At 43.3% G+C, this 15,578-nt stretch overlaps 1 protein-coding gene across 1 annotated transcript; it reads right to left on the bottom strand.

The window, feature by feature from the left end:
• Positions 1-9,621: 9,621 nt before the first annotated feature.
• LOC125739321 (calsequestrin-2-like) lies at positions 9,622-15,102 on the bottom strand. Its single transcript, XM_049009322.1, has 11 exons — positions 14,692-15,102; positions 13,236-13,320; positions 12,949-13,049; positions 12,720-12,831; positions 12,544-12,617; positions 12,319-12,449; positions 12,163-12,208; positions 11,354-11,408; positions 11,084-11,184; positions 10,898-10,972; positions 9,622-10,735 (listed from the first exon to the last, which is right to left on the bottom strand). The coding sequence occupies exons 1-11, from the start codon at positions 14,923-14,925 to the stop codon at positions 10,439-10,441; spliced, it is 1,311 nt and encodes a 436-aa protein (XP_048865279.1). The 5' UTR covers positions 14,926-15,102; the 3' UTR covers positions 9,622-10,438.
• Positions 15,103-15,578: the final 476 nt, after the last annotated feature.

The raw sequence follows: 15,578 nt of genomic DNA on the forward strand, positions 1-15,578 counted from the left end.
CCTGCCATCTTCCCAGAATGCTCTATGGACAGACTGTCCTTTTTCATAGATTCATCTCCGTTTGTCCCGTTACCATTCATTGTGTTCTTTACAAAAGCGGAGAGGTAACTGGGAGCTGAGCAGGCGGGCAGTGGGACCAGCACATATGTGTTTGTGTGTGAAAGGGGAGCCACATTGCGCTCTTCACGCAGGATTATGCGACGCCGGATCCTCACTACTGACCATATGTCATCATGTATACAAAGGGCTGGATTATTATTTGGGTCTGCAGCCTTTATCTTTCATGTAAACGGAGGTTCTAAGTGCAAACAGCCCAAACTGCTTCTATTCAGGGTCCTCGTAAGGTTTACAGTGCGACATACGAGTGGCCATATGTTTTCTGTAGTGAGTGCAGCATCCATTAGGGCGGGCAAGTGTCTGTATGCCTCTCCTGATCCCCATCATCAAAGTCACCATAATCTTCATCACTATCATCATCATAATTTATTTATTGTTGTTACTTATTGTAGTGGCTATTTTTGAGGAGTGACCTGCCTATCCCACACACACACACACGTGCAGGTTTTGTTGCGCCATAGAGTCTGTGGAATGGGGGGGGGGGGGGGGGGGAGGCTGCAGCACAAAAGCAGATCCATGTGCTGTAATGCGGCCCGAGGGATGTTTTGCATTATGCCTCCCCACTTCACCAGCAGGGTCCTGGCCGGCGCAAGCTCACGGCCCTTTGTCTCTGGCAGATGGAGGAGGGCTGAGAGGAGAGAAAGGAGCAAAAGAGAGAAAAGCAGCCAGTCTGTTCTCATTAAGCGTGGCATTGAATCCAAGGCACCGCTTTCCCTCCGTTTGCGGCACGGCGGTCTGACCCATTCACCCCAGCGCTCCAGCCATCTGCACGGTACACAGCCCAGGCACGTGGTGCCACGCGTTCCCCCAGCAGTGCAACCTCTCCCCTGCCTCTTTGTCTGCTTTCTGCTCTTCCCGTGTGCGGTTTCCAACACTTTCACGAAGATCATTCGCATTTGTTGTGCGTTTTGAAAGTATAGCATGTTTAAAAAAAAAAAAAATTACTGAATGCATGATGCGAGTATTACACCGTACGTGCTGGCAGGCGCTCAGGGTTGCTTGTCACGTGACCGTTTACACGAGACGCAGCATCAGGAGCTCAGGCAGGAAACTTGACAGCTTTTGCTTGTTGCTGTAATTGATTTCATAACGAAGGCTTTTCATCACACCGAAACATCCTACACTTTACATGCAGTAGTTTGTTATAATGTTTTGGGAAAAAATGCCACTTTGAAAAACATTTGAAGTACTGGTAAATTTCTGTGCATTGTATGTACAGTACGGTGAGCCTACGTAATACGCTAGCATTCATCGCTTATAATGAGTGTGTGCTTTTCTTTTTCCCTTCTTTTCACTTCTTCTTTAGTTTTCCCCTTAAGTTCCCTTTCCCTCAACACCTAAACCCTATCTAGATCTTTCAAGAGTCTGCGGGAAGGATGCATCAATCTCCCGGACACCCAAATTCAATGATCCCGTGGGCTCACCTTGAACACTGGGTGACAGCCATCTGCATGTGGAAATGCGTTAAACAAATTCTGATGAAAAGCAGAAGCGCAGAGCCCCCATCTCGCTACCACGCGGTATTAATCAGATTTATTTTACTGCTTCACGGTGATTTATTCAGACGCACATTCGGAACAGGCGTAGCATTTCCCCTGCAATATATGACACAGCCATCTGACTATACAAGACGTTTTTCCTTGTTACTGTGAAAAATATAGAGACGGATGTTCATTTCCGTTTTTACAGACGGGTTATCAGGTGCAGGACAGCATTGCTCATTATTTTCTGGACATAAAGTCCTTTCTAGATTTATAAATCCAAATATGAGAGCCAAATTTGGATTTATAATTCTGAGACTGCGCCTTGTATCTGCTTGTTTATTCTTAGCTTGGAAACACTTTTTGCTAGTTTTTGAATATCAGGGATCATATACAGTAGAACATCGAGTGGGCTAAATACTGAAGCTGCAAATATTTGAAGAAACAGGGCGTGACGCAAATGTTTGAAATTTTGTTTCATTTTTTTCTTGGTGTATCTTGGTTTAAACCGTTTAGTGAATCCCGGACACTTATAAGCTCTATTCTGCTATAACCCTAGTGGGTTTGAGAAATGAAGCAATATATGTTACATAAAGACATTAATTATGAACTTTTTCATTATTTCAATGGAATTGTTAAATGTAATTCTCAAAAATACTTACCCATTCACGCAAACACACACTGAATTAACACCGCAGAAAGTTAAACGTAACCCTAAAACGAGCTATTATCCTTATATTGCTATTAACTGTTATAGCAATTAGAGAATGTCATTATCAGTCCTGTTTCGGAAATAATGCTATTGCGATGTGAGAACGTGTTGTGCAGCTGCCCTCTGTTGGCTGCCTGAAGCTTTGCACAATATTTATTGCCGTGGGACAGTCGTTGACCGTTTTCCACTGTTAATAAAGCGTAATATCAATCGGGCAAGATTAACGGCAATTCTGCTTAAACAGTTTCATGCTGGTCATTTTTTTTCAGGAAAACTTTCAGTATTGTGTTGATTGTCTTAACTGTGTTTATTTTAGCAAGTTGAGGTCAAAGTCGTGTTTTTACAGTCACCTGACTGAAAATTGGTGAATTAGCCATGTGATCTTGTATTTGCGATATTGTGATATTGCTTTCACTGTAGACGCCAAACGCTTTGCCCACCCACTTCCCAAGGTGTTTTGTTTTATCTCAAAGACGCCAACCTGCAGCCTAAGTACCAGCACTTCTCAGTTCACGCAACAGCAGCCATAGTGTGAAAATTATTAATTTAATTAATTGTTCATGTTTTGAGCATCTGCATGAGTCAGATGGACTATTTCGGATACGTGTAAAAGAACAAGTATGATTCATTGTCCCTTTCCCACACAACATGAACAAGCAAATAAGCCTATATGTTCTAAAATACTCCACATGATCAATCGCTCTTTGCCGCAGAAGGTGTGCATTGACGATTAATCGCAAAATGGGGTGCAGATTCTAACAGAAAATAGGTTTTGCCACATAATGAAGTTATTGCAGAGCGCAGCTGGTAGGGTACTTTTTGCCAGGTAGCCTACAACACTGTTCTAAATAAGTTTGTGGTTGGTAAAACAGTAACATAATTAACACGATCAATTCAATTAGTTGCCCTATCTGTAACATATACAATACGTACGTATTAAGTACGGTGTGGAAATGATGTCTAAAGAACTGATTTAACACTGTGTGTTGATTTCCTATTATTCAAAATATTTACTCTTGGTCCTGCTTTTATCTTTGGCTGCAGGGTCTATTTAAGGTATTTTGAATATTTTGTGCAGATTTTCGCGGCTCTACGCCCACCAGTGTGGTAACTCACCTCCTGGACAGGTCTTAATAAAATTATAGCGGACAACTTTTCAAGTGTGTTACGTACGTTTCACATCACCGCCGAAATGAAGGTATCCCAAACTAACTAACTAACTAAATAAATAAATAAAATAATAAATAAATGATTTATGATTGATGCCATTTATTTAATGATGCCTGGGTCACATGTGTGTGGAGTTTGCATGTTCTCCTCATGTCGTCGTGGGGTTTCCTCCGGGTACTCCGGTTTCCCCCCACAGTCCAAAAACATACTGAGGCTAATTGGAGTTACTACATTGCCCGTAGGTGTGCATGTGTGAGTGAATGGTGTGTGAGTGTGCCCTGCGATGGGCTGGCCCCCCATCCTGGGTTGTTCCCTGCCTCGTGCCCATTACTTCCGGGATAGGCTCCGGATCCCCCGCGACCCAGTAGGATAAGCGGTTTGGAAAATGAATGGATGGATGGATGGATGGATGGATGGATGGATGGATGGATGGATGGATGGATGGATGATAAAAAAAGTGTCCTAGACTTTTTGCGTGAGGCCATTTGCAAATAGAAAACGGGTTTTAAGTGCGTACAATAAGAGCGTTTTCTACACTGTTAACGCAGACCCTGCCTGTTAGTAATTAAAATGTTATATGTCATTTATGTAGCCCATATATAACCCACTTTATGGGATAAAGACAGTGATTTTGCCCTTTTGGATCCCTCTACCCCATTTCTAAGAGTTTCTTGTGGAGATTTCCCCCCTTCATCCTTTTGTAAACCGTCCAATGCCTCTGGAGTCATACCGGGCAATGAAAGCTAAAACCCCACCCCCATGAATAATTCGCGTGCTCCTCTTTCGTTTTTTTCCGCCTTTGTCTATGTGCTGAAACGGCCAGGGTCATAAAACTAAATTTTTTTCACAATATAAGATCACCCTGCAAACATAGACGCCATCTGACTTGCGGAGGAAATGTTGCGAAATTCTTCCTGGAGATAAATTGTACAGTATCGTACCGTAGCTCTGGATTAACATAACAACATATGTTTAAGGTTAGGGCTGGGTGGGGGTTACGGTCGTCAGCTTGGGATTGGAGCTTTCCCCATAGCAGTTTCCTGTGTCACACCCTTAGCTCGTTATACCGTACCTGGGCCTGGTCCTCTGAGAAGCACAACACTATCAGCTGAAACTCCATTAACATGGTGACGACCCAAAACAGGCCCAGCTGAGGGCCAGGGTGGGGTGGGTGAAGTGCTACAGCACAGGTTGGGGGCAGGGTGGAGCAGCCCAGGTGAGGGTGTGTCCCTCAGCAGGTAATTCTGCCCCCAGTGCACTATGTGGCAGGGGAGGGGGATACAGGCTGCCCTTTGTGTAAGTCTCCTTCCATCTGGGCCTTGTCGAGTTCATGTTGGGTGGGAGTTTTGGGTTATCCATCTGTTATAGGGTCCCGTTCAGTGCCCCTGCCAGATGCCAGGTTTGCAAGACCAAAATGTAGAGAGTGACTGACTGGACTGGCACCAGGCACCCCAAGCTGTGCTATGGATTCTTTGCAAGCAAGACTTTCTGCATATAGCAACTGTTGGTTTTGCCTCAAGGTTCTGGACTGCCACCAGGAGCTGCGAAATGCCCCAACAGACACAGGCAGGGCATTCGAGGATAATTAATAAGGAACCAGAAGTGACAGTAGGGCAGAGGCAAACCAGCAGGGTGTTCCACAAAGCAGAATTTCCTGGTTAGCTGGATAACTTAAGCCAAACGTAAGAACCGTCCAATAGGAAGAGAGGAAGAGAGGTAAGTGACATTCCTATTGGATAATTCTTACATTTGGCTTAAGTTATCTGGCTAATGAAGAAATCCTGCTTTGCGGGGATGGGAATCAAGCAATGTGAGGATCAAGAAATTAAAGGGGGAATGGACAACAACAAGGGTGTAGGGTTAAGGACTGAAACAAAACCATGAAACCTGCAAACTAAACAGGTGATGGAAAATTACAAGATAAAGATCAGACAGAGCGCCAAGCTCTGCATCTAGGTCTATGTGTCTATGATGACAGCTCTCCCTGTTCAACTGGAGGGAACACAGCATAGCTTTGTTTAAGCCAATACAATAAGAAACCTGTCTAACTTGTAATTTTGACCCTGAATACTTCAGTACACAGCGCCATCTGTCAGCCAAGTACGGAAGTGGCAAGCAGAAGTATTGCTTTTAGCTATAAGACAATTTTACTTAAAAAACCATGCATGCAAGCAACCAAAAATCAAGTTTATTATGAAAACAACAGTATTGTGAACTTTTCACAGATGCTTCTGCTTTTTTTGTGTTTTTTTGTTGAGTCTAAGAGTGTCTGCTCTACACCTACTGGTCTCGCAGGTCAGCTGTTCCATTGTACTCTGAGAAATGTTTCTACAAATGAGTCTGTTACATTTATTTATGAAATAAACACCTGTGTCTGTTAGACTGTGATAGCTGAACCTTCCCACAGGTGGGTAACCAGAGGCCATGATTAACTAAACCTATGGCTGAAGATGAAATAATGAATCCCATTAATCTTCATCAGCTCCTGCATACGCGTGTGTATTTATCTAGTCTGCTGTTAAAATATAACACAAAAGCTTTTGGGTTTCATTCTGTATGTGACCCTGAGGCTGCTGGGGCTTCCTGCCATGAAGGATCGTTTTTGTGCCCTTTTGCTTTCCTTAGGGTCTGGGGTTCAAGTCCCACTTCTTCTCTATGCTACATGGGCTTTCTTGTATGGTACTGTATGGGATAGGCTCTGATCCGCTCATAGGTTCTTCCCTCCCACAGAAGCTGCATCTCTTTCAGTCATTCAAGGACACTGCACAACAGATCAGAGGAGTCTGCTTTTAGCCATGTCCACGGTGAGCGGCAGGTGCTCCAGACATCCACCCAAATCCCAGCTAAAGAGGAGCATCAGCACGCTAAGGGATCATCACATTGCCTTCTGCTGATCTGCTCGTCGAAATCATATCTTGTGTAATGAGCCTTTAGTCCAAGTTTGTTCGTTTTTTTTTTGAGAGGAGAGGAAACCTTCAGTTCGAAAGGCTTTTGTCTACAAAGGTTCCAATGCCTGGGCTGGCCCCCCATCCTGGGTTGTTCCCTGCCTCGTGCCCATTGCTTCTGGGATAGGCTCCGGACCCCCCCGAGACCCAGTAGGATAGGCGGTTTGGAAAATGGATGGATGGATGGTTCCAATGCTGTTCTTGGCTGGAGTTGTCTTGCATGCCACCTGCCTCATTCCCCCGAATTCTGACACCACAATAAAAATAGCTAAACACACCTCCAGCCACTCAGGAAGACCCACTGATGCCAAAACACCATCCAAGAGCCAGACGGTACCCTTAATGCTTTAGAGTGTATTTTTGGTGTATTGGTTAAAGGACGGAGCTGAGACACGGAAATGGAGGAAGTTTCTGTTTGTACATTTCCCGTTGTTCAAATCGTTTGCACTGTTTCCTGTTTGTTTGGAATTACACAATTGCGCTGCCTCTCTGGACTGGTGAAACCACTGATATCGTGCCACAGATCATCCTCATGATTGTCAGCTCTTCATTTTGGATTATAAACCTTTTTGGCAAGAATGTTCCAGATTGCACCCTCCCAGAATTCTTCGCATCAGCATCACTTGGACTTTGGGCTTGAATAATTCTGTGAATTAATTCCGTTTGTGATTCTGTCGATACTCTGGTGTTGTCATTTCGTCACCGTTAGCATTTATGCAATTCACCTTTTTATGTGCACTGGGGTCCTTTGCATTGTTGTCGTAGTTTATATAGTGTCATTTTGCTAGAATGACAATGTCCAGAGCATATATTTACATCGCCAGCTAGTAACCAAATTATCTGATGCACCCCTAGTAGCTGGTTCACTCTGCTAAAGAGGAGCTGGAAAACCATGATGAAGAATTCCGGTGTATTTGATATGAATTGTATTGCTCCCTTGACTAGAGACACTTCAGACAATATTCTAGGAGATGTTGCATGGGCCTGGAACCATAGTAGGTTTTAAGGACCTTTTGTCCTTTTCTTTGAACCTCTACCAGCAGGTGACTGCAATGCACTATGTGCTGAGTGCCAGATTCCCACTTGTCACCCTTTGGATCACTAGGAAATGATTTGTTAACTTACCACCTTGCCTATGATATCCAGTTTTTCACACCTTTTAAGATACAGAGAGGGTCTGTCAATTGTGGCAAAGCACAGTCGGGTTTTGATCACAACCAACACATAGGGCCTGGAGCTTTCAGGCACCCCAAAGAAGACCCTCACCCAACGTCAGATTTTCAGGGTAACAAAGGCTTCATGCTTGTCCACAGACTGTATTGATTTGCTGCCAGACAGACATCCAGCAAGTTATTAATATGAAGATTGAACAGCTGGCAAGTTATGAGAGCTGGTAGAAGGCTGTCTGCAGGTTATTTGACCTGCAGTGCAACAAGTAGTATTTTGTGCCAACAGTGCAAAGGTTATGGGTTTGAATCCCAGGGAACATTTAACACTTGTAATCTCTACTTTTTGGATATAAACTCCAATGCAAATGTGGTAATCCCTGAGATAGAGGCTCCTATTACAGTTCTAGATCATTCTGCACCAGGGGAAAGAGCGTCTTGCTTCCTTCTCCATTCAGTGAGATGAGAGCGGTGTTTAGAGGCCTGTCTGAGCTGTGTGTTGGCGGCCATGTTGACATGCTGTGAGGACGCTAGGTTGAGGGTCAGCCCGTAGCGGAGATGCTGCACAATGCTCCAAGCTCGCTCCCCATGCCTGCCCCCAGCTGTTCGTGCTCATTAGGCCTAATTAAAATGCCTTGGGGGTGTGCTTAGGGCACTGCCGAGGAGACGAGGAGTAAGAAACAGCTGCTGGAACATGGCTTATTCATATGAGGCTTGCTTGAACTTTGACCTCTTCCCCAGTATTGTCAAAGATGTGATAAAGACAGCTACAGAAGGTGTGCATGTCACACCATTTTTGAGAAGACTGGAAGTTTGCAGATCTGTTGTCCATGAACAAGACTGACATCCGTAGGTTTGCCACAGGGAACAATTGCGTGGAACAAATTGCACATTTGGGCGTGTCTGGTCAGTTAGCGATTAGCTACACGGCCATCGATCACATCTGACATGATCTATCACCTCCAAAACGTTATGGTTTTTTTCCTTTCTGCAGATCCACAATGAAAGGAAATGGAAAGACGAGAGTGAAGGTGTCCTGCAGAAGCTCTCTAGCTCAAGTCCTGTGTTACTCATTTGCTTATGCAAGAATCCCAAATTACCATGAACTGATTTTAATGGTCATTGCACATTATTGTCACCAATGCAGGGGTGAATACAGGGGCTGGACTACAAGGGCACTGGCCGCAGCTGAAAGCTGATTGGCCCCCAGAATGAACACACCCCTGTCACTCACCAAAGCAAAACATATGATTGGCTAATGATAAGATTAGCCTCTTTGTATGAATTATGGCCGTCTTGTGCCTCCCACCTTTAAAGATCCTAGAATCACTCCTGAGCCAGTGTCCTGTTCGCCGCTGCTGTTTGCTGGGGGAGTAACACCAAGAAGGAGGAGGCGGGTTATGTCCAACCTACTCACCATGAAGAACAATGAAGGCCAGCCTGTCAATGGTGAACTCACTGAGACGAGAAGCACATCCCCGCAGGGTGCGAGAGCGAACGCTTCACACGCTCCTTTGTATCCACCTCTAGTTGGCTATTCACTCATGCTACGTCTCCAACAGCAGACAGCTGGGGGGGATTTCCCAAACCCACTGTCTCAGATCTCCTCGCTTTATCTCCGTCCTGCCCTACATATTTGACTTCTGTATTTCCTCAGTAATACAGTATGTGTTGCCAATATTCTGAACACAATTGCCTTTTCACCTCTGCTTCCTTTTTTATATCACTTGTACATGAATTTATTCCAACCCTTTCAGGTGCCTTTGCCATATTTACGCATCTCACTTCTTGTATTTCCTGTAAATTCTGTAAATATATCACGTAAAATTCTGGTTCTTATTTATTTTTTGTTCTGTTTTATTTGCCTTATGTTTATTCCTTTATGTGTATTATATCCATCTCTCTGTACATCTGTGGGGATTCTGGGGGATCAATAAAAAATTATTGATTCAAGTACGTATAAATTTGGCATGTTTGAAGTTATTGTGATCATAGCATGAATTCTCCACAGGAAAAAAAAATGTTTGTCATTCTCCGTATTTCAGAGTGCTTTTATTAAACATCCTGGAGTCTTCCCTCTAGGGTGGGGGTGTCAAACCCCAGTCCTGGGGGCTGGAGCCCTACGCATTTTTGGGTTTCCTCTCATTTCCTCACCAGATTCACCTCTTCGCTCCTTGTGGTAATTACCACACAGCTCTTGAGCTGAATCATTTGTGGTGGAACAGGGAAAGATACTAAACTACACAGGGCTTCAGCCCCCCAGGACTGGAGTTTGGCACCACTGCTCTAGGTCTTACCTGTGACCCCCCATCTAATGCCCTGTATGTTCACAGGGGACACAAATGCAGTGCCACAACTCATTATTAAATCAGGCCAATTTTACCATAATAATGAATAACAATAAGCCTTTTTTTTACATTTCCAGCATCATCATAAGAGCTTGATAGCAAACTCTCGGCACTGGCAAACATTGTCCTAGTGTACCATTTACTGTTAGTGTACCATCAATAGTGTACCATTTACTGTTAGTGTATCATCAATAGTGTACCATTTACTGTTAGTGTACCATCAATAGTGTACCATTTACTGTTAGTGTACCATCAATAGTGTACCATTTACTGTTAGTGTATCATCAATAGTGTACCATTTACTGTTAGTGTACCATCAATAGTGTACCATTTACTGTTAGTGTACCATCAATAGTGTACCATTTACTGCTAAAGAGGTTAGCAAAGCTACTGAAATAAACTGGATTATCTTTTCATTTGAATAGTTGAGTTTCTGTAGTAACCAGGTGTTGGTCTATCTGTCATATTTTTCCCTGATTTCTCCCAGGACCAACATTCTTTAATCACAGTTTTCATCATCATCATGATCATCATGATCATCATCATCATCATCCTTGTCATCTTCCTCATCTTCATCCTCATCTTCATAATCCTCATCTTCAACACCCTCTTCCATATCATCCCCACCTTCATCGTTTTCATCTTCTTCTTCCTCATCTTCGCTGAGCTCACCTCCATCTTCATCATCATCCTCAGCGCCGAACTTGCCCGATATGACATCCTTAATCCAGTGCTCCACATCCTCAGCAGAGGGCAGGTCTTCGTTATCGGCCATGTTCAGCCATATGCTGTCCGCCTGCCAGAAGGAGGTCAGGATGAATTGTGGGGTCGCTACGAAACTAATATAACTGCTAAGCAGTACTGAATGTGATGCCACAGAAACCTTTTCTGAACGTCAGACAATGGGAAAGTAATAGACATTATATAAACAAAAAAAATAGAGCCGTGTACAACTTACATCCGTAACATTTACCACCCCAATCTGAGGCTTTAACAGGTCTACATGAAAGGTCGTCTCCCAGTATGTGATTAGCTAAAAAAGAGAAAAAATAAGCATTGACACCACGATAAAATCTGGAGCTTTACATCAAATCTAACCAAGAAATACATTATTTTATTTATATACTTAAGAGCCTTCACTCACCAAGGGGAAGTCGTCTGGATCGATCCACAGCATACTCAGTTGGGGGTTGTCTGTGTTACTCCTTGCCACTTCCTTCAGGATTTCCAGGAACTCGTAGCCATCTGGGGTGGGATTACATTTCGGGAGGGTTTAACTTTGAGACCATGTTAAAGGAACAGTGGGAACATCAGCACAGTGTCTGCACATGTGACTGATTTTGCGGCACTGCAGTGTTTTCCAGTGCAGTCCTAGGAGACCGGATTGGGAAACTGCTCTACTGTCATGATTTACCAGGGTCTTCCTTCTCTGCAAAGGCCACAATGTGGATACCATTCACATCATCTTCCTGAGGAAGGGGAGAGCAGAGAGCATTAAAGTAGCCCAGCGTAACAACGTTAAGATATTCAGGGACGCAGGTGTGTCAAATAACATCTAAAGAATAACAAATACAATGTTCATTATTCAATAAGGTTTATGTCTAAAACTAATTAGAGATGTGCACAATTATGAATTGTTTTGAAAATATTGATAATCTTGGATAACTCTTTTCCCAGAGTGACATTATTAAGGGTCCAAAGCACGAAGTTCTATGGAACCTTATTGTTTTTCTTAGTATTTTTCTCTTTTATTATTATTATTATTATTATTCATCTTTGTTTTTTCTGCTGTTCTTTAGACCAGTGTTCCCCAACTCGGCCCTCGGGGACGAGCAGACGAGCAAAACCTTGGACTATCTGCGGATCCCCGAGGACCAGACTGGGCCACCTAGTCCATGTCAGGGGTAACCTTCTGAGCAAACTACTACAAAACTGATAAGTTCCTGTGCTTGGCTAATTAGTTCAATTCTTGTCCTAACACTCGTTTGTTTCCTCGATCGAATGACTTACGTTAACATTAGTGTCAGATGCATGATACAGGTAGGAGACTGACCATTCAGCACACAGCAAATGAAAGTGAAATCTAGGTCTTTTAAATTGAAACGCTGTCTTACAAACCCTGTCCCAGCTCAAGGTGTCCTCCCTGACATGGATTATCTGGTCACTCTAGGAAACACTGCTTCAGACTGTCAAATGTGGAAGATACAGGAAGTGGCTGCTCACCCAGGTCTCAAACAGGTCCTCTGCCTGCAGCTTTCTCATGGTAGGTCTATAAATGATACATTAAGACAGCTGACCACAGTCACTGCGCAGTGAAAACTTCACAGCACAGCACTGTATGTACAGTACAGGTACCATAAGACATTCCTAGAAGAGCACCTTCTGTGTTCTGTCACAAAATCCACAATTTCCTGCTCAGAGTGAATTTTTCCAGGAATGGTTACTGGTTCCTCCATGAAAGGTTCATAGAGATCCACTTCATTTATCTTCAGAGTCAACTGCCGGGCCACCTGCGGCACATCAAATAGCAGACAGATCTGCTTAAGAACATTTCATTGGGATTGTTATAAAAGGGCAAATTCTAGAGAAGCAAACACGACTTACTGCCTTATGAAAGGTAGCAAAAAACTTAACAAAAGGTTGGAACTTCCTGGCAGCTTCCTGAAAAGCCTTGAAGTCTAAGAAACGAGAAAGGAGTTTTGGTCCTTCCGTTTGTTACCATAACTTTATAGCGCATGTAGGCTGTGACAGCAAGACGGCCATGTTAGCAAGACACTCACGCTCCGAGTCCTCGTGCTTGAAATAGCCGATCAGGCGGATGTCCTCTTGCATACGGCTGAAAGCACGCAGCCCCAGTGGGCTACTGATGAGCTCCACTGGTTCTTTCAGCAACTGGGGGGGGGGGGGGCAGTATAATTACCACAATTTAAATTATCTTAATAAAGTCATCAAAAATGCATCTGAATGGCTACAACAGCCCCTGTTTTCCTGGTAAATTCAGATGCTCACATCCAAGAGGAACTCCATGAAGATGTCTGCAGAGAGACGCCCTTTGTATTCAATGACTTGCCCCTCTGTGATGATGTACAGGCTCCCTTCTTCCTCTAACCCTGAGGACTCAAAATTATTAAACCAGGCTATTTGACTTCAGACAGGGACAATCGACAGAAATTGATGACTCATTCCAGACTGTTTCTGGAAAATTTTGCGATAAAACAAAATATTGATAATAAATAAATAAATAAATAAATAAATAAATAACTTTTGTGCATTATTACATCATTTCCGGTGCTTACCCAGCTTCTTAGCCACTTTAGCATCCTGGTGGGAATTGACCATTCCGAACCCAATGTCCTTGTCCTCCAGGACCTGGGCAGTGAGCTAAGGGGAAAGACATTGATAGAAAGACCAGCTGAATGATATTTTCCCATGTCCAAAACGTCGTCACTGTATTAGAGGGACCAGATCTGTTTATTGACCAAACACCCTTCACAGCCTCATCTAATTGTACCTTCATACCTCAATAGTCTGAGGCGAGCCAAAAGTATCCTGATTAGTGACAACTGAGACCTCCCCGGTCTCATATTTCATGTTCTTTCTTAAATATCTCACTTAGTAGTTTGAATATATTCTTTCTTAATAAAAATGTACAGATGGAAGTTAAGGAAGTAAAACAATGGCTGGAGATGGATGTTTTCTTTGCACAGTTCCTTCTACAGTAACGTGGTTTATTCAGGCATCGCTAGCATGTTCTAGTACCAAAAATCTGGCACAGACAAAAATGCGCATTTGCACCAAACACGTGAATGCACTAATTATTGTCATGTCACAACCGGACCACTAGAGGATGTCAGGGGACAATTTCAGAGCTCCCGCTTTCAGCCCATCTGCTTATCCTTTGATTTCCTAATTAAGTTCAGCTTTTGCTATTGCATTAGCTTCTGGGTGAGTTCTGGTTCTTATCTTAGAGGACTAGTGAATAATTTCCCTGTGTAGACCTCATGAGTGGACTATAGTACATTTTAAGATCTACTTTTATTCCTGTCATTTTATGGGGGGACTATTGGGAGCTTTTTAGGTAGAACGCCAGAACAATTGTTAAAATTCAGCTGTGTAATTTTTAAAAAGTGATTTGCTGTCTAAACAGAGAAAGAACACACTTGTCGAGTCACTAGTAGAGTGCAAAGAGCAAACGTAGCTGAAGGCAGAGAGCAGTGACAGCAGAGAATCTACAGACAGGTTAAACTTAATATCACCTAACATTCACTTTGAACTCAGTTTTGGACACAATGTATTCTTAAATAATAGCTTTTTATATTTTAAATAAACAGCTCTTCATGTCTCAAGAGAGCAATCCTGTACTGTGCATGTGTACATATCAAGGGCACTTAAAACTAGCAGGACCGATTAGGACAGCACTGAAAAACAGAAACACTGCATTACTGATTTATTGAAAAGTAAGCAACTATTAAAAAGCTGATCCTGTGAAAGCGACAGACCTTGGACCAACTATGGTCTGATCAGAATCTACTCAGCATCATTGTGTGCTGTGCCCAATAACATGTTTTGTTCTGTAATAACTATACAACCAGGTTTGTGTATTTAGGTTAGACAGCTATTAGTTCCTTAAGGTGGTCATGGGGTGTTAGTTTGGTGCTTTTATTAAATGTTCCTTTTATTAAAGGACACAGAGTTAATGCATCTCCTAGTCCTCTGTCAGTATAGTATACCCCCTACCATACATCCCCTTACCTCCAGGACCTGCTTGCTCAGATGCTGCTTATGTAGGTTCTTGCTGGTGGAAGGAGGCTGGTGGCATAGCAGACACAGCATGTCGTACCTCTTCAGGACTTTCTTGTAGTTTCTTTCATCGATGTTGATCAGCCTGTCCTTGCCATCAAAGCTGGGGAACTCTAGGCCCTTCACGGAACTACATGGAGGCACCAGGTACAGACAGGGCAAGAAGGAGAGTAAGAAGGCTCTCATGTTCTAGCAAGTAGATACCAGGAAGTGGAAGAAAAAGGGGGATCGAATAGTGGTGGTCACTTCTTAAAGGGTAAGTGTTTCCTTCAGAGGACTGACAGCTTCTGTTTAAACTGACACCACTGTGCCACCTATCTGAGCTGCTTCAGAGCCTCTCATTAACAGCATATTCCTGACCAAGACAGAAATGGCAGGCGGTGATAAGGACGTCGGAGTGGGATACCTTACATAGAGTGGCAACTCTGCCCTACCAGCACAAATCCATGTTTAGGTGGCCAGTGGTTTCTGGGCTATAAATAAGTTGTGAACCAATGAAAAGGAGACATAGGTGAGGATGTACTCCAGTTTTGTCAGTGAGACTGCATTCATAGTGACAATCATGGAAAAAATAAATAAATATCTCTTGAATATTTCTGCTCCCGGGACAAATCAAATAAGAATGGGGGGGGGGGGGGGGGGGGGGAGATAAAATATAAAAAGTAACCTTACTGTTGGCTTACAGTTCATTAATGGACAGGCACCCATCTTCATCAAAAGGCTCCTTACAAACCATCTCACCTCGTTTAGTCAGCAAACCAGAGCCACTTGGAGCTCCTTTCACCACGAAAGATGTGTCACTCTAGATGATTCTCCTGTCTGCTCCTCAGGTTCTTCCT

This window comes from Brienomyrus brachyistius, chromosome 1, assembly GCF_023856365.1.
Source record: "Brienomyrus brachyistius isolate T26 chromosome 1, BBRACH_0.4, whole genome shotgun sequence".
NCBI lineage: Eukaryota > Metazoa > Chordata > Actinopteri > Osteoglossiformes > Mormyridae > Brienomyrus > Brienomyrus brachyistius.